Below are 25,727 nucleotides of genomic sequence, written 5' to 3' on the forward strand. Positions count from 1 at the left end.
TGACAGGCATAGGTGAATACATTTTGATATTTGTACAGATTTTATACAATTTACAAGAATACAGTTAATGCAGATAGCAAGTAGACAGTAAGATATGTTGTTAGACATATAAATAGGTACACAGGGATGCAGGAGCTGTAGAAGCTTGTATTAATAGATACAGAATAGTGGTGTGTGATTGCTGGTATGTGTGTGATGTGTCCCAGAGTACCTAACGTGGTGTTAGTATTTGTTTAGTAGCCAGGAGATGAAAGGTAGAAAGGTGGGGATGGATTTGATGTTCAATGGAAGTGTATTCCAGAGTTGGGCGGCTAGAACCGGGAAACTGGTTCCGCCGGCTCTTTTTAGGGTATATTTAGGCACCACCAGGCATAGTGTGTTGGTGGATCTGGTGATTCTGGTAGTAGGTTTTAGGGTGAATTTATTGATTAGATAAAGCGGGGCAAGGTGATTTAGGGCTTTGTGAGGCAGATAGTTTTTAAATCGATCTTTTGTTGGATGGAGAGCCATTTACATGATTTTCTAGTAGCAGAGATATGTTCTCTCCTAGGAATATTAAGAGCAGCTCGGAGTGCGTTGTTTTGGAGGACCTGCAATTTGTTGATTACAGATTTGTTTGCGCCTGCATATAAGCCATTGCAGTAGTCCACTTTAGACTGTATAAGTGCTCTAGCTAATGTGAGACAACTGTTAGTGGATAGCAGAGTTCTACAGGCCCTGATCAGCTTACCTGTGTAAGCAGTGGCTGAGGCGGTCATGTTGATTTGTTTGGAGGGGTTAGTGTTGGTGTCTAGATAGAAACCAAGGGTTTTTACACTTTTCGCGATAGGAATAGTGTTTCCATCAATAGTGAAGCTGGTGTAGTCGTGGCTAAGCTTCAGGATGGTATTGGGGGATCCGACAAGGAGCAGTTCAGTCTTATCATTCAGGCAGAGGCCATGTGTGGCCATCCATGCCTGAATGATGGAGAAGACTTTGTTGATCCGGCTGACGTCCGAATTGTAGTTACCGTATAGTGTTAGGAGTATCTGGGTGTCATCTGCATAGTTGGTGTAGGTGACACCCAGATGGTCCAGCTTGTCGAATAGAGGCTTTGTAAATATGTTATAAAAAGTAGGCGAAACACAAGAACCTTGTGGGACACCACAGGTGATGGGAATCGGGTCGGCCGCTGCTAGCGGTGAGAAGACACGCATGGTCCTGTTAGCGAGGAAGCATTGGATCCATGTGACCGCCGAGTGGGAGAAATGTTTTGCGATGACAGGTGGTTGCATAGGATTTTATGGTCAACCAAGTCAAAGACGGCGGAGAGGTCTAGGAGAAGAAGGATGGCAGCCCTGCCTTTGTCTTTTAGTTCGTCGATCTGGCTTTTGAGATCAACAAGGGCCGTTTCTGTTCCATGTTGAGGACGAAAGCCAGACTGGCGAATTCCTAGTAATTGGTTTGTCTCAAGGTAATCTTGAATTTGTACGTAGGCCACTCTATCAAGGATTTTTAGTAAGAACGGAACGGTGGTGATGGGTCTATAGTTAGTAGGTATAGACGGGTCAAGTGTTTTTTTTTTAACAGTGGTAGAACCCATGATTGTTTCAAATTGCTTGGGACTGCGTTACTAGTGAAAGACAAGTATATTAATTTGGTAATGAAAAGGGATAGATCCCTGGCTGCGTCTTTTATAATCTGCGCGGGGCAGCTGTCCCCCTTTCAGTTAGAGGGTTTCAAGGAGGCTATATTTTTTGTACTTCAGGTATAGTGACCTTTTTGAATGTGAAGCCTGAACTGATAGCTGTGGGTGATAGTGAGGTAGGACTGGCGGTTGGGCCATAGGTATGTTGTTTCCGTTTGTTTTCAATTTTGGTTTGGGGCCCCGTGATTTTGTTGGCAAGGGCATTCTGGATGCCTGTGCACCAGGGTTTATCCGTAGTACAGGTATCTGTAGGGGGATTAGGGTTTTCTAATTCCTTTAAGATGTTAAATAGTTCTCTCATGCTAGAGCCTGCCTGAGTTATCCTAGAGTTGAAAGATTACTTTTTGGCACGTATAATCTCATTTTTGTAAAGAGTACCTTCCTCTTTGCTTCTGCTTTCTCTCCTCCCCTCCCATGCTGATTTCCTGACTGAAATTGCACCAGTTACCTGGCCACCCTTTTCTGATCTCTGGCCCTGGCCCTGTCAATTGCCCACCTGCACTGCCTCCCTGGCAACGCCTGCACTTGGGGACCGTTTTTCTGTATCCCTTCAGTCTCCCTACCAGCACTTATGTCTGCACTTCCTTGCACTTGCCACTAACTGGCTGTTTATTTGTGTTTTTTAATCTTATTTATTCCACTTTCCCCTCTTCCTTCCCCTTGTGCACTTTTCCTTTCCCCCCTTCCCATGCACTTGCACGATCTGAATGACACCTGGCCTAGTAGGATCGTTGTCTGTCCTCCCTTGTTCCCCCCCTTTGCCTCGTCGCGCCTTGAAACACTTGTGTATAGGCGCGTTATAAATGCCATATCATATCGTATATCATATCAGTGGTAATATTAGTAAGATTAGTTCTGTTTTCTAATGAGGGAACTGTTTTCCACAGTGTTTCAGATTTACTTTTTTGTTGTCTAAGTAGTTTGAACTCCGGGGTGTACCAAGAGTTCAGGTGAGCTTTCGGTTTCCCTTTGCGCATTTTCAGTGGGGCAATGATGTCGATAGCTTTAGACATGGATTCGTTGTAGGTGTTGACCAACAGGTTCAAGACCGCTGTAGCTGGTAGTGCGTTCAGAGTGGGGACTACCAAGGGCATTAGGGCTTCAACTGTAATATTACTCTTGTTCCTAGTTGGGCAGGCCGGTGCAATAAAAGACTTTTTAGGCACTAGGTTGTTAATATTAATATCTAACGAGAGGAGGTGGTGATACGTCCAGACGAGAGGTAGGGAGTCCTGAAGGGTAATGTTGCAATTAAGAGCAGCTACCCAGTCGAGAGTCCTGCCTTTCGAGTGAGCGGGTTGGGAGCAGAGTTGTAAGAGGCCATGCTCAGTTAATGCAGTATCCAGGGAGGTAGCTGGGGTGTCGCGGGGTGTCATTAAACCCAAGATTGAAGTCCCCAAGGATGATAATTTGAGCTGAAGCTTTAGAACTTTCGGCTACTAGGGATGTGATTTCTTCTTCAAATAAACCAGGCGTACCTGGGGGCCTGTATATTAGATGCATTGTAATTGTGCTCTTAGGGGATGTTTGCAGTTTGACTGTGAGATGCTCACATGATTTTAGCGGAGAAGAGGTGGCTAGTCTTATGTCGAGTGATGATTTAAAGATGATAGCTACACCACCTCCTCAAGCGTTAGGTCTATCAGCTCTGAGGATATCATAATTATCAGGGATAGCTAAGGTAAGAGCTGGTCACGCAGCGTCATGCAGCCAGGTTTCAGTCACAGCCAGGAAGTCCAGGTTGTTGGTCAAGATAATGTCGGCATTCTCTATGGAGTGGGCGACTAGGGATCTAACGTTTAGAAGTGCTCCTTTTAGCGGGGGTCGGTTGGAGTTGTTAGAAACAACAATCTGGTTGTTGGTCTTGTTGGGCAGTTTAGCTGGATGGTTTTCTTATGGAGGATTCTGGCGCCAAGTCTGTTACGCTCAGTCAAGTCGAGAGTGGTGGTTTGTATGTCTGATTGGACAATGGTTCTGCTAAGGCTGTGACCAATAGTAGGGCGTAAAGACCTCATCCTCGAGCGGTCCCACTTGGGACTATCAGTGTTCCCATGGGCTGGTGAATCAGTTGAGTGGACGCTAACATGGGTAGGACGGGCGAGATGGGAGCCACGTGGGAAGGCTGGTGTGGTGGGCAAGAATGGTTTAGGGCAGGCGATGGGGTCATGCTTAGGGCAGGCAGGTCTAGCTAGACCATTTTTATAGGCTATGTAATTGTTGCCGCTACAAGGTACATTATTTTGTATGATGCAGAATGGGAACATGATAAAGGTAAGCCAGAGTTGCATGGTGGTGGCAGTGAGGCAAAGGCACAGTGCAGGGATTAGCAGCATGGCCTCAGTTATATGGACACGTAAGACACATCATCAGTGAGAGGGTAGACCAGTGCCTAGTAGCAACAGTGTCAGAGGGTCGGGGTGGTATCAAGTTGTGGCAAAGTGGCAAGCACGCTCAGGGGGCAGGCGCAAATCAGGCAAAGGCACAGTATCAGGACCAGGCACAAATCGGGCAAAGGCACAGTATCAGGACCAAGCACAAATCAGGCTGAGGCGCATTATCTGGAATTAGCGCAAAAACAGGCAAAGACACAGTATCAGGACCAAGCATAAATCAGGCAGAGGCACATTATCTGGACTTAGCGCAAACATTTGCAAAGGCACAGAGCAGGAGCTATCACAGGATCGAGTAGAGGCAGCAAGGCAAAGTTTGGGTGATAGAGGCAAGGCTAGGTAATGCCATGTCAGGTGGCGGCAGCAATGACAATGCAATGTCAGGGTGTTGGAAGCGAGCCTAGATCGAAATGCTAGTGCAATCTTAAACTAAGGGCTGCAGAGAGCAGAGGCACATTGAGGAAAGTATTCATGGAAGATTTGCAGGTAGCTCAGATAGGTACAAAATGCATCTATGTCGACACGGTATGCTATAAGCGAAGTACGTGTGCGGATAACAATTAAGCCATAGTGGTTCAACAACATTGTTGGCAGTGCATAGTTTATGTGGACATGCATTTAGGGCAAGCAGTCAATTCCACATTGTATACGGTGTCGGACACGGTCGCCTATCTGTACTTGCAAAATCTATGTTTCAGTATATCATGACAAAATGGTCATAGTATAGTGATAATACATTGTATGGAGTTTGTAAGTTTATGGCATGTTTTTCAGGTTATGCATTACAAATATAGCATGGACAAGGCATCGGTGGGTTCAATGTTTGGAACTTTGCTGAGTGAGTTGCCGGTGTGCGAATATCGCGGTGGCAGAGTTCCGTTCAGAAGGTCTAACTCGAACTTTAGCAAGGTAAGTCGGCGTGCATAACTCAGTGTGAGGCCAGTAGAGCTAATGTTTAATGGGCCGGAGTAGGCAGTGGGTAGCTTACCTGGAGCAGAGCAGAGCAGAGACCAGCGGTCGGGGGCCATAGCTCCTACGGCTCCGGACAGGCTCAAGACAGGTGCAAGCCTTTGTTGCCAGCCTTCGTTGTGAAGCCGGCTACGCCTTCCGGCTAATCCTATTGGCCTTTATGGGGCTCGTCACCAGTCAGCTGTGCAGGCAGGGTTCACGAAGCCTCTGGAGTGATAATTCAAAAGCGGGTGGAGGCGGCATCCATCTTGTGGTGGTCGATCCCTCGTGGCTCGTAATGGCGCTATAGTGGGAAGCACTACTTCTACGTACCTGCATATGCGGGTTAATAGGTTCCAAATTTAGATTAAGAAGAGGTCGAAAATAGTGAGCGCTCCGGCTGCACTTTTATAAACTTGCATTAGGGCCCAGATAGTACCCGCAAGTATTGAGATGAAAGTAGCCTTAGACTTTCTCTCTGAGGGTTAGAGACAGCGCTGCTCCTGCAGCATGTTGCGAGATCCTGTTACGCTCACCTGGCTCCCACAGGGGCGTCGGTCGGACCCGGACTGCTGCGGCCTCCTAATCTTGTCTGCTTGACCCGTAGAAGGATTCTCCTGCAAGTGGAGAGCGGAATTTAGCCACCCGTGGATTCTAGTGATGGCACCTCCCTGCTCTCCCCACTAATCACCTCCAAAATCCCCTTCCAGTACTCTCACCTTATATTCTTGAAAGATGAGCTCTCCCTCCTGCGTGGATTGCAGGGGCGCGTAGGTACCAGTTGCTTCACTGGTTAGAAGGCGTTGGGGAGTTCCGGACGAGAGTTGACTCTGAGGTTCCTTGCGAAGACCAGTAAGTATAGAGTTCATAGAGTTCAATATGTCCGATGTTCACGCTTGTCCCATTCCTTTCTTATCTTGCCGTGGAGTTCGAGAAAAGATGATCTTGTGGCAGTAGATGGCGTTCAGGTAAGAGTCTGTATTACCCGATGCTGTCCGGTAAAAGATGCATGTATTTAACGTGTTGTTTTCTCTCCGTTTTCAGATGCGGCGTTTGAAGAAGTGGAGAGCTAAAGAATAATGCCTCTGGTGGTAAATCAGGTAAGTCTATGGTGCTAAGAGAGATTGTATTTATTGGCTCTCTTAGCTCACCTGGTTATTTCTTTTGTCCCCAGATGTCGGAGCCCGGCGAAGAAATGATGGAGGCAGCGCCGGATCTAAAGGTGCTGTGAGGACTGGCGAGTATGGCGCGGCGCTGCAGCTGGCGAAGCGATGCGTGTAGAAAGAATGTCCTTTCCAGGTGCTGAGACGTGATGTTCCGGAATCGGGTGAGAAACTGGAATAAAGTTCGTTTTCTAACCTTGCCTCTACTTTCCTTCTTCTCTAGGAGCTCCGGATTCAGGACGGGCGTGGCAGAGGTCTGGATGCTGACTTGCAGGCACGGTGAGCGTCACGCTGCTGGATGCAGAATAACGTGAAGCGTGTGTTGCTGGTCGGGCGTGGTTTAAATAGATTCAAAAGTAGTCCCAGGTAAGAAGTCCCTAGAACCACACCCGAGTAAAAAATATTCCCTGTAGTAAAATAGTCCCTTCCAGGCTTCACGTTGGATTGGAGTCATTTGCAGCATGGTCTGCTTGAGGTAAGTAATGACTATGAGCCTGGCGCCTTAGGCGCCAGGACTGATTTCTACTATGAGCCTGGCGCCAGGACTGAACCCAGAAAGCCCCTAGCCGGTGCTATTGAGGTTTTAATAAATGTTTTGATGCCTGCTCCCGGGGCTGATGGGCTTGGTCCAGATGCCTGGGGGTAGGCATCATGACAGCTCCAGCTCCGCGGAAGGGATGTGCTGATCACAGGCTCATGACAGGTGTAAGCCTTTGTTGCCAGCCTTCGTTGTGAAGCTGGCTACGCCTCCCGGCTAATCCTATTGGCCTTTATGGGGCTTGTCACCAGTCATCTGTGCAGGCATGGTTCACGAAGCCTCGGGAGTGATCATTCAAAAGCGGGTGGAGGCGGCATCCCTCTTGTGGTGGTCGATCCCTCGTGGCTCGTTATGGCGCAACAGTGGGAAGCACTACTTCTACGTACCTGCATATGCAGGTTAGCAGGTTCCAAATTTAGATTAAGAAGCGGTCGAAAATAGTGAGCGCTCCGGCTGCACTTTTATAAACTTGCATTAGGGCCCAGATAGTACCCGCAAGTATTGAGATGAAAGTAGCCTTAGACTTACTTTCTCTCTGATGAGGGGTAGAGACAGCGCTGCTCCTGCAGCATGTTGCGAGCTCTAGCTCCGCGGAAGCGATGTGCTGATCACAGGCTCAAGACAGGTGTAAGCCTTTGTTGGCAGCCTTCGTTGTGAAGCCGGCTATGCCTCCCGGTTAATCCTATTGGCCTTTATGGGGCTCGTCACCAGTCAGCTGTGCAGGCAGGGTTCACGAAGCCTCGGGAGTGATAATTCAATGTAGGAGTTCTGTTGCATGTATAAGTGTGTTCTGAAAACAACTTACACGCTCATTGAGCTTGAGATCCCTTCTGATATGCATTGTTCCCTTTTCCTCTTCGTCCCTGTACTTGGGTGTTTGTGGGAATTGGAGTCAATTGTTGTTAAATGATGCAGATTACTTGGGAAATCACTTTCAATGGTTCCATAGGATAATCCAGCTCTATATGAAGGTGAATTAGGACTGGAAAAGGTATTCTTGGAGTTTTTTCTTTTTTTTAACATAGTTTTTATTGGCATTTTCTTCAAGTAACATACAGTTTAATGCACATCGTAAACATCTTAACGTTTCCTTGATTCGTTTTTCCTCCCCCTCCTCCCACCCGCACCCCACCCAACAGAAATAAAGCAGTACATTCTACTAGACGGGAAACATAGGGGCTCGAACACCAAAGGCTACAGTTTGTCGTTACATTATGGCAAGGTTTTGGATCATAGCCATCTATTCCCCCATCAAAACTAGGTTGCTAGGGGTCAGCCTCTCAGGCCCTCATTTCAGGATAAAGATTGCCCAATCAACATTAAATGATTCCACACCATTATTGACCATTGCTGACAGTTTCTCATACGTGGAAATGTCCCAGAACTTGATCATTCTTTTTGTCTCAGAGATATGTCCTTGTCCTTCCATTTCTCAGCTATAGCTACCCTCCCTGCTCTCAGTATAGCCTCAGTAAATATGGGAAGATGATCCTCATTACTATCATTGCAGCGGATCCAGGTCAGGGGCTATACCAATTGTATCTTTGATCCAGCTAAGCACTTCCGACCAGTAAACTTGTATTCTAGGGCAAGTCCACCACATATGGAACCAGAAGCCTAGTTGGCTGCATTCCCTAGGGCAAACGGGCGAGGTTCCCTCATACATTTTGGAAAGTCCGTTAGAAGGGAGGTGCCAGGCACACAGGACTTTAAAGTTAAGTTCCATTGCGGAGGTGTATAGGTTACCACTAAATATTAATTTGAATAACCTTCTCCGGGTGGCCTCTGAGATTTCCCCTTCTACTTGTTCAACCCAGGGACGCTTGGAGTTCTGTCACCCCTGCAAATCAGCCGTAACCAACACTTTGTATATTTTTGAGAGAATTCCCTTTCTAGAAGTGGCTTCTTTGAGGACTTGTTTGAAGGGGGTCACAGAGCGGGAGATCTTGGGTCGCCACTTTGGGTCTAACATTATGCCTTTCAACCGAAGGTACTCCAATACACTTAGCGACCCCGCTCCCCACACCCCCACCCAGGAAGGACCTCCACTAGGGGAGCATAGTCTTTGAACTGGCTCTCTGAGAATAGTTGTCCTGCTCTCTCCAGTCCCTTGTCTGGCAATGCTTGTGAGTGACGAAGCCCCTGTTCCCAGTGTCTATCGGGGCCCCTCACACTGAGCTGAACGTTGAAGGCCAAGAAGAGAGGCACTCATTGAGTTTACCCTTTTTCCAAAGACTCCATAACACTGCAAGCGTCGAGTGTCGCTTAATTTGTTCGGGAATGGCTTTTACATGGGCCCATAGCAAGTCCCGAACATAACCGGTATGTACCTAGGTAATTCCTGAGATGTTCCAACACAACCCGTAGCTAGGCTGCCTTGTGGTACAACTGACCAAGGCACATCTTTCGCATGACCTTCCCTGTATACCCCCATTCCACTCGATCAAAGGCTTTCTCCAAGTCTATGGAGACCAGGTATGCACTCAAGCTCCGGTGTTGCGCCTTGTGCATTACGTCGATAGATTTTCTTATGTTATTCGTGCCTTGCCGGCCAGAGATGAAGTCCACCTGGTTCCCGTGAATTAGAGAGGGTATACGAGGATGGCATCTATTGGCCAGCACCTTAGCCAAGATCTTTACATCAGCGTTCAGCAGGGAAATCGGGAGCTAGGATTGGCATTGGGCGGGGTCTTTACCTTCCATCGGGATTACTACTATTGGGCTGACAGCATGGATCTCAGGTGCTGGCCTGACTCAAGGACATTGTTAACATTTTTTGCCATAAATGGGGCTAAAGTGGACCTAAACATCTTATAAAATCGGATTGTGAAACCGTTCTCAACTGGTGCTGTGCCTCCCTTCATACTTCCAATGGTGTCAGCTATTTATTTCTTGGAGATAGGGGCTTCCAGGGCAGTCACTTGATCGCTCAGGAAGCTTGGGATGGGGAGGGAGTTCAGGAAGCTGTCGGAGAGCTCTCGTCTTCCAATTAAGGTTTATATAAGGTTTCATAATATACACGAAATTCCTCGGCTATCTGCGCGTCATACACCCTTAGCCCCCACCTTCTAGTTGAATCGCTGCTACCCTTCTAGTGTTGTTTTGTTCACTCAGCCTCCAGACCAGTATCTTATCAGCTTGCTCCCCCCGCTCCATGTATTTTTGCTTCGGAAACGCTAGTTTACACTCTGTTTCGTGTAGCAACAGGGCCTTTAATTTCGCTTTGTATATCCAGAGTTTTCCGTGTCCCCAGGAAACATCTGGGATTTCAGTGTACCTCCCCACCCCCCCGGTTGTATGGCTTCTATTTTCCCCATGATTATCTTCTCCTGCTCCGCCCTCTCCCTTTTCCTCTTGGCCCCCATACCCATTGGGACACCTCAAAATATTTTCTGAAAGGCCTCCCAAACAGTCGGGATCCTGGTTTCACCATTGTCATTCAACTGAAAGAATTCCCTGATCGTCCCTCATGATAGATAGGCCAAATTCCTTGTCCTTTAACAACAGGTCATTACAGGACCATCTACCCTTGTTTCTCTGTGAAGCAGTCCCCTAGGGTGACTAACACTAGGTCGTGGTCCGACCATGGAACAGCTTCTGTGGTTGATTTCCACAGTGTGTTACGTAGGGAGCTTTCCACTAGGAGGTAGTTGATTCTAGAGAAAGCGTTATGGACTCTCGAATAAAAGGTGAATGGGGGATCCCATTCCCGTACCCTCGTGTAGGAGTCCACCAAGCCCAATTCAGTGTTGGTTTGCTGAAATCGGAGGGCTCTCTTGAGTTCTCCTTGGGACATTTTATGGGGGTTCACTCTTTTCCTGTCTAAGTAAGGGTCTAGGACCACATTAACATCACTCCTATAATCATCGCACCTTCTACAAATGTTTGGATTGTAGTCTTAACTGCATCCCAGAATTGTTCCCGACTCTCATTGGGGCAGTACAGTGACACCAGTGTTACCTAATTCCCTTTAATCGACCTATTTATCATCACATACCGTCCCCCTGGGTCTCCCAACTCGTCCCTGAACATAAAGTTCAGTTTACTAGCCACTATGATTGCTACCCCTTGCTTTTTAGTGGGGTTTAAAGCAAAATATACTTTGTCTATCGATTTTGCCTTCAACTTTGGTTCCCTCCCCCTCTGCTAGTCCGTCTCCTGCAGGGACATGACCTCCAGCTTCAGAGGGTTGAATTCCCGAATGGTTAGAGATCTCTTACTCAGGAAATTAAACCCTCTAACATTCAACGAACCCAATGCCATAGTATTAGATGGACTGAACATATCGACCTATTATGTGCTTATGGAAGCTCCAATGTTCATCTTTTCCGTTGCTCCGACTCAGAGCCTTGAACATGACACCATTGAATCCAGCGTTCCCCACTTTCTGCTGAATGCTATAAAATAACTTGAACAACTTCTGAAACACAAAAAAACAACCCCCTCGCCCCGGGGTCTGGACTCCTGGTGACATTCTCGCTATCACCGGGCCAGACCACTCCGAACCCCCCCCCACCCTACCCCTAGGGCTTTCCTTTAATGCACTGCCTCCTCTGAGCCCCCTCCCCCACTCAGCCCTGTTCCTGGGCACCTGTCATTTCCCCATGTTATATGCACATGGGAGTAGCTTTCTAGTGGTTCTTTGTTCTCTATATTAGCATCGATCAACATTTCACCCCTCGCTCCCCCCCTAACACGGTGGAGGAGTCGGAACTCAGGTTCTTAGACTATTTCTGCAACCTCTGACTTCGCAGCTACATGCAGGGAGGTTGCTTTTCATTGTTGATAAGTCACTACTGTATGTGGGCTTGTGACCCTCCAAGGCTACTGCATCTCTGCGCCCTGTAGTGGCCGCCCATTCTTGGAGTTTTTACTTTTTAGACCAGGGTTGAAGATTTGGCCTAAAGGGTTTTGGGAAAAGGTTTCTCTTTTTTCCCTAAAGGGAGGAATAGATGCATGGCAGTAGGTTGTTGGATATCAAGGGGTTTTCTTCATGGGCAAATAGGGGATACCATTGATAATGATATTTTATTTGTATCGTGTTCATACACAAGTGTTTCAGATGCAAAGTGTTACCATGTCCTCATCCAATGGAGCCATGACATCTGCCTGATGGCTATCTCCTCCCATGTGATCCTGCCTCATATAGCCGCCCCCAGGGTCAGGATCAGGTAGCGGCTGCCGTCCCCTGGGTGCATGGGAAGAGGTTACACCCGGGGAATCTTTGATTACTTCATTGGATTGATCACAGTAAGCAGTGCAATAACAGGCGAAAATTTAACCAAAGAAATAAATGCATAGAAATGATCGGCCACCTTTACATTAATGGTGGTTTTCTTTTAAGCATACTCAAAATGTAATGTGTTTAGTGCCACGCCAAAAGACTTTGCCACCATATATTGAAAATGAAAGCAATTTTTCTATGCTCAACAAGATGAAAAGAAAATGCCTATAAAACATCACTGGTTCCTGGGACATATTACCTGAAAGCCGTACAATAAATCAGTTCAATACCTGAAAGAAAGAGGACTCAATAACTATTATTAAACTACAGCTCACGTTCCTTCATGAGTCTGCCTCAACATCTATGTGCAGCATGAGTGTGCTATTTTTTATGATTATTCTGTCCATTTTTATATTCCCGATGGTTCAACACACTAGTGGTGCATTTTAATCCAAAACGCCTCACTGTCCGATTCAGTTTGACACCCATTTTTCTACAGTATCTAGTAGGGGATTGCCAAGCAATATACTTTATGGGGGTGACCCTGAATGTGCTCTAAACAATAAGTCTCTTGATATTCCTGCCCAAATTGAACATCGTCCAGGAACTGGTGTCCAAGAAATGATGCTTACAGAATGCCTGGGAAGTAGCCCAGATAGCAGCTTTGCAAAGAATGTACAGTGGCACATACCTCCGAAAAGCTAATCAGGCTTCTTTTGCTCTATCTTAATATGCAGGATTGCTATTATGAGCTTGCAAGCATTGAATAGAATAGTAAGTGTGGACAGACAACACTGTAGCTCACAATGAAAAGCTTTGTGTCCTGATTTTCCAGCAAAAGGCCCCATTTGTGACAGTCTTAATGAAGATCAACTCTTTTTAGTTCTTTTCAAATAAAATCTCAAGGCACTGCTGATATCAATATAGTGCATGGCCATCTCTGCTTCTGTTGTTGGATTTGGTGTACAATTCTTTTGATCTATATGAAATTACAATTTTAGGGACAAATGAACAATGAAGCCTTAGAACAATGCAGGAAATGGTTCTTGCATGGAGCTCGGGAATTCTGCATGTTGATGATTCTACGACACAGAGTAGCTTTTCATGAACCCAGTATAATGTCCACTGAAGTCAGTGGCTTAAAAGTTTTTAGTGACAGGACCATGTTACATTGAGATCTCAAGATGGTGGAAGCGCTCTAAAAGAAGAAAATGGGTGCAAGAGTCTATCATAATACATTTTCAAAACCGAATTTGACAGAAAAAAAGATTCCGATTCTGTTTCTATAAGTGACGGAGTGCCCACCACACAAACCACTCCAGAACAGGAATACGTTCCAAGGGTCTTTATTGTAGCTATTCTAACAATCAAAATAGCTGTTGGGGCCTACTAGGTTCTTAGGATGTTTGGTGCTAGGGCCGGCCCTCTCTATCTCGACTACCCCAGCCTTTTCATCCTCTCTAGCCCAGGCGTCCATAACGGAGCATTAGTAATATCGCAGGGTGACCCCTACTGTCTGCGTTTCTTTCTTGGGCTAAAAGGGGTATGCCATAAGGCAGTGGCCTCCTTGGGGGTCTGCGCATTGTCTCTGGCCTACACCTGCTTAGTATTATATTGGAGATATAGTGGGCCGGGAGGATAGCTCATGGCCAAAGCCTTGGAAGCAAGATGGCGCGGACCAACACAGGTTCAACCCCCGGGTCCGTGCTTAGAAACCTCTGGGTATTAAGCGCGTTATAAATAACCAATTACAAGATATGGGTTTTTGCTTCCTTCCACCAAGTTCCGCATGTGCTGCTTGCACACACGGTCTCTCCTGACACTACTCTACACTGGGCCCCAGGATGTTCTCTCCGCTCTCACACTCGGCCTTCCTACCTCCACTCATAGATATTGCCACTCTCCTTATGCCTCTATCTCCAACCACCACCCTACTACCAATACCTCTGCTACTATCTCCTTCCTTCCTCCTTCCTCACTTATACTCCACCTTCTACTGCCACTCTATTGTTACCACTACTTCCACGCTACCACAACTGCCTCTCTGCTATTCCTACTACTACCTCTACTTCTCTCCCCCGCTACTGTCACTTTCATTCCTGTCGGCACCACTCACTGCCGTCCACTACTACACTTCTCCTAACTACTACTACTTTCTACTCTATCGCCATCTCACACACTCCTTTCTCTCAAACTTAAACATTCCACATACCCACTCTCCCCAATAGCCGCCTCTCTCCTTTCGCCTCCTCTGGTCTCCGACGTCCAACTCCTGTCCTCACCCAACTAACCCACACTGCACAACTCGCGTGCACCTCCTTAAATACCCCACCCACTCTCAGCATTGGGTACTCACCCTGTCCAATCACCTACCTGGCTCAAGGGGGTGTGGCACAGGAAGTGCTTTGGTAGGCTTGAAAAAGGACTTGTAAGTTCCACGCCCTTTTTTGGCAGCATCTCTTGTAAAGAAAGTAGAGTCCCTGTGTGATCAGCCCTTCTGGTGGCCCTGTTAATGTTAATTTCCCTGGTGGGAGTGTCATTAATAAGGCCTCTATTTCTGAATGACACGTAGACTTGAAGAGTCTCTGCGGCATCCCTTTCTCTTGCGGCCAATGTTATGCTGCTTGCCGCATCCTGTGTCAAAGTACAGACTGCAGCTCGTGGTATCTTCCTTCTGCTGCTGTCCGTTGCAGCTTCTCCCAGTCTGCGTTCTTCTGCGGCGGGGGCACCACCACCATCATCACAGGTGAGGTGAGGTGGAGAGGGCAGGGGAGCGGAGGATAGGGGGTCTGTACACAAAGCCTGGGCCCCGGCGGTTGTTTGGGGTGGGCTCCCTCTCTCCCCTGACAGGGCCTTGTTACAAAGAAAAGAGGGTAGCTGAATAACTTGTAAAAGTAAACTTGCACTCCACAGTCAACCTCATCCGTTACAGAGGACAAAACCTAATTGAAGGGACAGGAAATTGGGTTAAGCCCTTTATGGCCAAGTGGCAGAAGCATAAATACTTGCTGTGATATTGTGCTCTCGTGTAAGGCTTCCTAGCTGCCTGAATGAGTTTTAGATTATTCTGTATAGGTAATTTAAACTGAACCTCTCCAGTGTGCTGGCACTGCAACTCTACAAATTCATTACCATCGTCAAGAGTCATTTAAATGTTATTGTCGACTGATTTTATCTGTATTTTGGGACGGCATGCTCCAGGTCTTGGTGGAGTGAGAGACCGTTTTATCTGGGAATAGTGTTTTACCCTATATTTATTCAGTGCACTTTGGACCCCGTAGCTGCTTATGCTCAGGGCGAGATTTCTGATTTCTAGTACCACACCTACACACAGTGTATTTAAACGCCATATGAAGCTACCACTTAGCATACACTCTCAGCCGATACCCCAAAGGCAAGCACGTCTTCACCCGTTTTGTGTGTGAACTGCGTCGTGTTCTGTTTCTGGATGTTGGATGTCAGTTTTGGCCCAATTTTAGTTTTAACACCTCTACAGGTTAAATGCTCTGAAAAGAAAACTTTACCATTCCCTTTCCCTCAAAGAAATTAATAGTTAACATTTCCTTTCACTTTTGCCCATCTCTTGACACGCTATGCTCCTGAATGCTCGGTCAGTCGTACAAAATGGCAGTTTGATCTATAATCTTATTTTGGATTATTTGTTGGACATTGTGTATTAGTGAAACTTGGTTGAATGATTATATCCTCCCGATTTCCTCCGACATGGTTCTTCCTGATTATTTAATTTCACTGCCAATCGCAATTTGAGAGGTAGGAGAGTGGCAGCCACATTACATAAGAATACACCCTGCCAACATTGTGAGTTACCATTTTTCTATTTTGTCGAGGCCCTATTAAGTTCATGTGCCATTCTGGGCCTTTGCATTCAGCCTCTTCTCATGAATTATTGGCCTCCCAAATGTTCCTTTTCCACAGAGTTAGAATTTCTAGAATAAGTTATTCAACTTCTTAGTAAGTCTTCTCGCCAAATAATCTTGGGTGAGTTTAACTTGGGTTCAGTGTAACTACACACCATTTGTCTCTTTAAGTATGTTTGCTATCCTACTCTAGTTTCCATTCTTAGCAAAATATGCCGCCCAGAGCCTGAGTTGTGTATCTCTGCAGTCCAACGTTTGGGATGGTAAAATTACTGTAGTGTTAAATTTCAAATTGCTCAAACCCTTGTTCCACACATCTCTACCTTCCTCGCAAGGATTCTCAAATGAGCTTGAAAACATTTTCCCACCAGTTGATGTCTAAGGCTATTGCTGTTCTCTTGTAGCTCTGCCTGATCTGGATGGCTGACTTAATTAATAAACAAATGATGACCCACACAGCAAAATTCAGTTATCAGACCTGCGAGGTTATGAACTAGTGATAAGGAATGCAAAGAAATTATACTGTTATACTTAAGAGAACTTGGCTGCAAACTCCTCTAAAAAGCTCTCCAAAATTGTGAATGGCTTTAACCTCTCTGAATATAACTCTCTTGGTAACTTTTGTTAATGATAAAATGACTGCATAAGCTCCAACATGGCTCAATCCGAGGATACTCATTCTCTCATCTATCTTTTTTTTACCATCCCAGCCAATTGATTGTTCTCAAGAACTTATTTCTTCGCCCTTACCTATATTGATAAGAGCTCATCTATCATGAGGAGATGTAAATTCTCTGGTTCTGCGCTATACACGTCTGGCTAACGTATTAAAGCCAATTTCTGATTCTATTCTACCTGACCTAACCAGCTTGATGAGTGCTGCCCGCTTTCTGTAAGCATTTCCTTAGATCTGAAAAAGGATTGGTTATCCCCATTGCTAAATAAATCTTCCTTGACCCATCAATGCTTAGCAATGTTTGTCATACTTATAAACTCCCATACTTTAAAAAAAAAAGTCCACAGAGGTCAGTGATAGAAAGACTTCAGTCTTTTGTAGAAGCTGCCAGGCTGCTACATGATAACCAAGCTGGATTGCATAGCCGGCATGGGGACTAAATCAGTCTTGGTGAGTGTCACAGGCGATATTAGGATGGCAGCTGATGGCATCAGTGTCATGGGCCAGATAATGTTAAATCTGTCGTCGGCCCACAACACAGTCCACCATCTGCTGTTCTTAACCAGTCTCACCAATGTAATTATTTCAGGTAGTCTTACTCCCTTAAAAGGTTTGAAAGTTTTTTTACGGTCTGCTTTTTCCTCTGGGTGGATTCTCCTAACAGGGCTCTGTCATCCCTCTGTTACTTTAAGGACACATACTTCAGTTGTCTGTGACTTTTTATCATAATTTCATAAAAATCAGGAGATTTGTATACCAAATCCAACAACTGAAGCAAAGAAAGGCCTGCATACGCTTACTTTCTGCAGTGCCTTTAGATTTCATTTATCCAACTTGAACTACTTAGCTATTTCAAATAGATAAGTAATCCAACTAAGACAAACCCTACCTTTTGTAAAATATTTTATATACCAGACTCATAAGTTGTAGTATGTGTTGTAGGAAAGGCACAGTATCAAAGTAAGACAGACACAAGTGATCACAGTTCAAGGGAGTTTATTAAACTGTAAAATGGGTGAGATAAACGCCTAATCTAAACCTAAACCTAAGATGGGAGCAAGCTACGACTATCAAATAATAATAATACAGTTATAATTGAGTTTAGTCAAATAAAAAGGGCCTATACTAAAAAACCTATTGCCAATCCTTAACACTATGCTACAAAATGTTTGGGATAATGTTCACAAGAAAAGAAAGAAGTGTTCACAAAATAATAAATCCGGATGTAATGGCTAGGGACTCCCTGCCCCATGTTTTTAGCACGGGACAAGGTGGGACTCGTGAGCACAGCACACCCCTGGGCATGCGGTTACAATTCCTTTCCTCAATATCAGGACCTTCTGTGTGCAAGTCTCTTTCATGCAAATATATTGCTTCAGAGGGCCTGATGTATCACAAACGACAAAAAAAGTTCCTTCTATTTATCTTCCTGTCAGGTGATTGTGGATCACCCTTGGATCTCCCTCAGCCGGGCTCCGATACTTCTCTCATCGTTAGCCTCCCTCAGCCGGGCTCAGACCAACCACTCACTGTGGACATCCCTCAGTCGGGTTCACGTTTGTCACCACAATGTAGTTCACAAGAAAGTTATTGTAGACCCCTTGGGTTCTCCCCTTCCTAAGTCTGGGTCTCAGACCCCAGTCAGGCTTCCCTTAGTTCATTCAACACAATGTTCTCACATCCTTCCCCTTGTCCAGGTGCAAACGGCAGTTTCACAATTTTCCTAATCGTCAAAAGCTTTTAACAGTATGAGGAGTTTACTTCTACTTTTTACCTTCGTATTACCACTTTGACTTTTAATACCAGTTTGTTAGGGAGAATTCTCTTATAAGGCTGATTTCCCGAACCTAGTGAGTCCCCCAGCAGCTTTGCTGGATTTTTTTTTTTCTCCTGCTAAGAGTGAGACTCTTTTTACCCCCACTCTTAGGCATGATTTGAGGTATGTCTCTGACTATTTGTCTGATTTTGGGCTATGGGGTCTTTTACTCCATAGGGTATCATCTGTTTTTTTGTGTATGTGTTACACAGCACCCTCAGTGCAGTAACACAGGGGTGTCATAGTGACCCCCAAACATAGACTCCATACCCTGGGACTGACTACTGTCTCCCAGGGCATGTAAAGTCACCATTGACTTTAGTAGTCTGAAATTGTGAACAGAACCAGTACAAACCATCATATTGTGGAAGTACTGAAAGGGGTTAATTATATTGCCCCTGGGTCTCTTCAAGGGGGCACTGTCCAGTCCCGCCTTGTCGAGTTTCTGGCTGCCGGCAGTGGTTACCACACGAAAAATTCCACCGGAATATTCTCTATGGGATGTTCCCATTGATTTTAAACACACCACTTTTTGTGCAATGTTAAAGATACCGCTGGTTGATTTATTTAATATTAAATCAACGGTTGGATCTTTTTGCCAGAACTCTTTTCTAAAATGGCGTTTGTGTCCGTCTCTGTAACTCTGACCAAGGTCGAGCCCTTTGTTCCACTTTTTGGCGGGCTTCTCCCCAGAAGCCCTCCAAATGGTGCCACTCTGTCTGGGTTCCACAGGATGGGTGGGGAGGGGAATTGGCACCCTGGACTGCGTGGCCTTAGCAACTCAAGTCGCACTCTGTTCTGATCGGGCCCGGCTCACCACTTGGCACGTTTGAGTGACAGCTAGGCTGTTGAATGGGGGTTTTTCTGCATAAAAGCATGGCCTTTGGGACTGGAATTTCAGAAGTCGCCACAGGACCTAAGAATCCGAAGAGGGAAGAAGCTGAGCCATCTGCAACGACGACACCACCAGAGCAGCCCTGCTGCAACAAACTCACCACTTTCCCAACGACAAGAGAAGATCTTCTGCTGGACGAGTCTTCCTCCTCTGAGCTGGTGGGACCAACCAGTTCGCCCCTTTTGCCTTCCAAAGACGTCTCTTGGTCGAATTGCCCGTGCCAAGCACCCCGGCGGCCGGATAGCCAAGCTTCACCACTTTGGCCGCGAATAAAAGGAACGTACCTTTTGGTAATTTCCCATTACTTGACCACTCTGCTATCATTCACTTCTCTCTTGGTTTCTTGCGTGGTTTCACTGCACTCGTAGCCCTTGGGCCCTCTTTACCACTTTGAAATGATACAATGTCTTAGTTTCGCTCGCGGTTTCACAGAACACGTCAAGCCTTCCAAGTATACCAATGTTTCTATGCCCTACGCAAACCGCTCTCTGTGATCTGTTTCACTCACTGATTGCGCAGGATATTTCTCGTCCTTTTCCCCTTTTTGGTCAAGGCTGAAGGTACAGCTGCGCCTGACTCTTTCCAACTCCTTTGTTCACCCAGAAGAGGCACCTGTGAACCTTGTGCATGGCAAAGGAGTTTCCTTTCTCTCTGAGGCTTGGACCTTCACAGTTTAGCAGATGGGGCCACGGCCTCCCTTGCGATGTCTGTGCTGTCTGGTTCTGCTTCCTTGATCAATTCTGCTCCCAGGCAACTGCTCTCATGCCACCATGCTTGCCTTGCTCTTATTCTCATTCAAGGTCTCCCTCCACCGGGCTCTGACTTTTTTTTTACCACAAATGACAGAAATAAATGTCTTTAAACTTCAGGTCCCAGAGTGCACCCTGCTTTCCAATGGGGCTTGGTGTGAGGTCAGGGTCTTGCACACCTGCACCTCAAAGGCCTGACTCTCTGAGTCTGACTCAGGGGACGAGCTCTGGGTAGGGCATCTCAGCTGCCCCTGGCTTGAGCTTCTGGAGGTACATGCTTCCCACCACTCTACAGCCTTTCTGGTGCTCGCCGGCTCAGGGGTTTGGCCTTCTTTGCGCCTCCACGTCTTAGAGAGTTCTTCCAGCTCTGGTTCCTTGCTTCCTTCTTTCCTTCCTTTCTGCTCCCTACAGCATCCCCAGCTCGCACTTTTATACTTCCTAGGAGTGGTAATCATGTACAGGTGTACACGGTTGTGAAAGGAGGCCTTACGTTGCCTGGCCTCGTTAGTGGGACCGTCTACTGTAGGAAGAGGAGAGTCTGTTTTCAGTGTCTGTGGTTCTATGTTGGTAATCCTCAACCTCCTCGTCTCAGTGTTTGACAGAAAAGGCAGGGCAGGGGGGTGTTGGGAAGTCCGTAACCCCTGTATAATAGGATGCGGAACAGATTTAGAACGGAAGGGGATGTTGTATTTCATCATTGGGTGCCCCTACCCTGCTCCCTAAGGTTCTGTATAGTGAACATCCTTTAGGTTTTTCAGTGTCCCCCTAGGCAGTGCACACTATAGAGCTTTTATTTGGACAGAAGTAATGAGATTTGATCTTGTGCTAAACTACTTGTCTTACATAGGGGGCTTTGCCAGAAAATCAGGCAACACACATTTTCATTGTCCAATTGACAGTGTAGTCCCGAGGAGTGCTATTCCTTATAATGCTTGCCATCATGCAATGGCATTCATGTTTTAGCAGTCAGAGTAAATTCAGGACCACCTCAGTAATGTCTGTTGCTTTGTAATCTCCGAGAGGATCTGCAGATAATGCAACATGTTTTGTATGTCTAAATCAAGTGTGTGTCTGTGTCTAGTCCTCACCATGGATAGGTGCAGTTTGTTATCTTGTTGGTTTAGCGGCAAAGGTACATCCCATTATCGACTAATATTACAGATGTCGATGTCAGTACTATATGGAGGAAATGGGACATGGGAGTATGAAAAGGTTGCTTGTGTTAGTGACTTATGTATGGCTAGTTCATAGTCCCCTTTCCTTCATACAAAGCAACCCAACATTCACTCTAACTAAGGACAGTTATCTGTCAGGTAAACCCTAGGCAGTTGGAAATGGACTAGGGGCGACGCCAGAGGGTGTGGCCAGTATGGGCAGGGCCTGAGCATAGTTAGGGCCTGAGCATAGTTGCCTCTGTGTATACCCACAAGTTTTGCTTTATACGTTTGGCTTTTGCAAATTTGCTCTGGCATTCCAACAGTAGGGAGGAAAGGGGACTATGGTCTAGGAGCACATTAGTAGCTATAATTAACTTCATGTTGTGTTGGTGATTATTTCTTTCTACCTTTAGAGTTCTGGAGATTGCAGCCTGCCATGTTACTCACACTTCTGCTGCCAAGACCCAGAGTGGACAAGTGTACATGTGGGGCCAATGTCGGGGCCAGTCGGTTGTCAATCCACACCTTACCTGCTTCACTTGCACGGATGACGTGTTTGCCTGCTTTGCCACGCCTGCTGTCATGTGGCGCCTTCTGTCAGTAGGTGAGTTTTAACATCTAGGAATCAATATATCCTGTTTTTATCATTGGTAACTAATCAAAGTGTAAATCAGAGATGTCAAATATTATATTATTATTATTTTTTTTAATTTTGATTTATTACAAACCTTTCATATTTCACAATTCCATAAGAAAAACAAAAAGAGTAAGACATTACATCAATTGCAAATTAAACATTTTCACTCCAATATAGTCCACTAAAAACACACATGAATGATGATGGGCAGATCAACCAAAACCAAATAATTAATCAGCGTTTCTCGTCAGTTCCAATGTTTAAAGCTTCTTCTATAAATTACATAGCTGTAAGAATCAAACTCTGGTTATCCCCAATTAAAAACCTACCCCACCACTCCTGTCAACAAAGTGCTCCAGGTATCGAGTTCTTAGCCCCACAAGCTCCCTCCAAACTACCCTCAGACACTGTTTCCGGACTTGTAATACTTCTCTCGTTGGTAAAATGTTCAAACAAAATCTCATAAATAGATTTTGATAATGGAGAGAAGGAAATGTGGATAGGTGAACAGGCACTTGATTGAGTGCTCTCCTTTCATAAGTGTGAGCTAGAGTTAACAAACTTAGATCTCTGTGTCTATCCAGTTCTGGACCTTTCTTTTTTTGTAAACCTCTCCAGATTTGTGATCAGCATCTCAACGGAGGCATCTACAGATTCTAACCAGCCAATGCACCCCCTTTGCCACTTTTCCAACAGCCAATCGGGTTTACCTCTGTTTGTGTTTCTTAGGATCTGAAAGGGGGGAAATGATCAGGCATAACGCATTTTCTGAACAGGGAGATGGATTTCCACAAGATAGTAGACTCAATAGATTACAGCCCCAGTTCATATCTAATTGAGGCTTGCGGCAGCCCCTTGGGTAGCCTCAATGCACGTTTGCAGAAAAATCCCTCCAGGATCCCCCACATTTACCAAGCCATGTTAGTGTAGTATTTGCTATATACGTTAATAACGGCACAACCTTTTGTTTATAAAAGATTAGGACCGGAGTAACTGTATATTTCCCATAAAGTTTGTGCAGCTCCACCTCTTGGTTTGCCAACCTCTCAACTTTTGATCTAAGTATTAAGTACCATGCTCTCATATTTATACTTCGATTGAGAAACACCCCTAAATATACAATCAAATCCACCAGTACCAGATTGTCTCCACCTAGTACCCATTTAAGCCCCTTCTTTTTTATTGTTATGGTTGTGACCTCGCCTGGCTTTATTCTTAATGTGTTCCTGTTCCTCCCTTGTGAGATCAGCATCAATGTATATGATTGATGCTTATGTGGGATAGCGGTCCCTTCACACCTCAATTCTAACATATTGTGGTCACTTGTTATTATTGGGACAACGAAAATTAAATCCAGTAGGCGCAAGATGTTAGTCGAGACAAAGCAGTAATCTAAGCAGGCTTTCTGGTCACCCCTAGCCCAGGTCCAATTTCCAGGGATATCTCCCTTGGTTTGACCATTCAACATATGGAGCCCCCGCTCAAGAGATTCATCAATCCATCGGGTGTCTCTCTTATGCAATAAGTTCTTACTCAAAAGCATCCCCTGGACATCTAGGAATTTAACATTTAAGTCCCCACACATTATGATGTGTGGCTCTTTACATGCGGTATATATGTCGTCCAACATCCCCATTACAGAGTCAATGAAGGCATCTTCTTCACACATATCCGCGTTTCAGTACAAATTACATATCACAACCATAATGTTTTCATTTTCTGCAGCACAATCCTCTTTCCAGCTTTTATAAGTGTCAGTAGACCTGAATATGGCCTACTCATTGGGCTTTTTTTTGCATGATTCAAATAACATTCAAATCCCTCACAACTTGTATTAGTTCTTAACCAGGTCTCCTGAAGGCATATCATGTCATAAGACCCAAGACCGAGGTCTTTGTTAAATAAATGAAGAAAACACCTTGAGTTCCAAGATCCTTTTCGCAACGCAGGGACTTAGCCCTCATCCTGGCATTAATGATAATTTGATGTATCCAAGCCCCCGCTAACCATGACCAGTCTTGTTCACTGACTTCAGGTCGACTTGGTTCATTGTTCCCTAAGAATTGTCTGAAGGGAGCCTTTGAACACTCAACCGTCACTTTTATCGGCAAATACTTTTTTCACCCCCCTCCCGAGGTGTTAGCAAACTTAGCTCTCGGGCAAGGTGTTAGGGAGAAGTCTCATTCAATGGCTAATTTCCCTTACCTAGTGAGTCCCTCAGCAGCTTTGCTGGATTTCTGGAGTTATTTTTTTTTCACTTGGTAAGAGTGTGAGCTTTTCCCCCACTCTTACCCATGTTTTGCCATGTGTATTTCATCTGTTTTTGTGATTGTGGGCTCTGGAGTACACCACTTGAGTAGCCCCCTCCTTTTGTGTGTTACACAGCACCTTCAGTGCAGTGACACAGGGTTGTCTTTTAGACTTCCCACTGACTCCATTTCTGGGGCTGACTACTGTCCCCCAGAAAAGGGTAAAGTTGCCATTAACTTTACATAGTCCTTTAACCACAGATCCAGTACACCCCATCTTACATGGAGTATTGGAAAGGGTTACTTCTTAGCCCTTTTTATCTGTACCTCCTAGAGCATTGTTTTGCTCTTTTAACATTTAGACTTGGCTGGTGGCAGTGGGATCTACCCTAACTTTTCTACCGCGTTTATACTATATAAATGTGGTATTGTTTTAGGCTATTATATTAGCCTCAACATAAACCCGCTTGACCAAATACATTTTCTTTTGGCTCCTTTCGGGTTTATTCGCCATTTCCTTTTGTTAAAGTCCTTCTTGTGTTTTACTTTGCGCAGCAAACCAGGTTTGCCTTCTTTGTTCACTGTCTTTTGGCGGGCTTCTCCCAAGAAGCCCTCCGCTAGGCGCCTGGGTGTCTAGGTGGGCTGAATGTGAGGGAGGGGTGTAGGCACCCCCTGCACAGGGTATCTTAGGAAACCCAAGTCACACTTTGCCATGATTGGCTGAGGTGGTTGTCCGGGCTGGACAACCCCCATGCTGCGTGATTGACAGCCAGACTGTGTGAATGGGGGATTTTCACATAAAAGGCAGGCCTCTTGGGCTGGAAGGCAGAGTCGCCACTGGAACTACAAGGAACCGACAGAGAAGCGGAGAAGAAGACCGCTGCTGCAACTATCCTGTCCCGGTGAAGCCCTGCTGCTACCTGAGCTATCTACCCTTCGACGACCAGAGAAGATCCAGTCCGGAGTCTTCTTCCCTTGAGCCTGGTGGGGTCAACCAGCTCATCTTCCACAGCCTTTGTGGTCGAAATCGCTGCACACTGCTGTAGTGGTCAGGATAGCCATCTGAAGAGCCTCTCCTGTTTTTAAGGGGCACACCTTTTATTCACCATCGTGCTGCCGGCTTCATCCCTGTGTGGTGCAGACCCCTCCAGATGTCCTCCTTCTTTCCGATGCTTCAGGAACCGTGGGTCTGCCAGGAAACTACCAGGAACAACTGCCGTGGCACCAGCTTCTTCCTTGAATAAGGTACTGTGTTCTGCTTCGAGGAGCTACGGTGAATCTCTTTTCTCCTCCTCCAAGGCTGGCCCTTATCTTCCCTCCTTCTTATAACTTTTGCTTCCTCTAGTGACAATATCTAAGTACTCCTGGCTATGTTGAATCTTGAACTGTCCGACTGTGTGATCCTCGGCAACAGGGACCCGGTTCCACTTGACACTGGCTCCGGCCTATTGACTCTTGAATTTCTGTCAATGAGTGTTCTCTGATTTTGTCTGCCCTGACAAAAGTATTGCCTATGATCTTTACCCCCAACTCTCTCTGGTTAACTCAGGTGCTAAGTGTGTTTTTGCCCCGGTAACATCTCTTGCCACAGATACGCGTATCTTTAGTAAGACTGAACTGTCATTACTATCAAAAAGTGATCACATATGTATTCCCAGTAACGTCTTTTGTTTCACAACACTGGTCCGTTAAAACATAAGGTACTTACCTTGTGTTATAC

The 25,727-nt window shown here is 45.7% G+C and overlaps 1 protein-coding gene across 11 annotated transcripts in view; it reads left to right on the forward strand.

The window, feature by feature from the left end:
• Positions 1-25,727, forward strand: part of RCBTB2 (RCC1 and BTB domain containing protein 2) — a 1,530,600-nt gene that overhangs the window by 983,940 nt on the left and 520,933 nt on the right. For all 11 annotated transcript variants that reach the window (XR_011284121.1, XM_069639837.1, XM_069639845.1 and 8 more), the window contains one exon: positions 21,535-21,725. Coding sequence is in view for 10 of the 11 variants with exons in the window: in XM_069639837.1 (XP_069495938.1) it covers positions 21,535-21,725 (191 nt within the window). In the remaining variant the exon portion in view is untranslated. The remainder of the gene's footprint in view (positions 1-21,534; positions 21,726-25,727) is intronic.

Source organism: Ambystoma mexicanum, chromosome 7q (genome assembly GCF_040938575.1).
Source record: "Ambystoma mexicanum isolate Mex_15411 chromosome 7q, UKY_AmexF1_1, whole genome shotgun sequence".
Taxonomy (NCBI): domain Eukaryota; kingdom Metazoa; phylum Chordata; class Amphibia; order Caudata; family Ambystomatidae; genus Ambystoma; species Ambystoma mexicanum.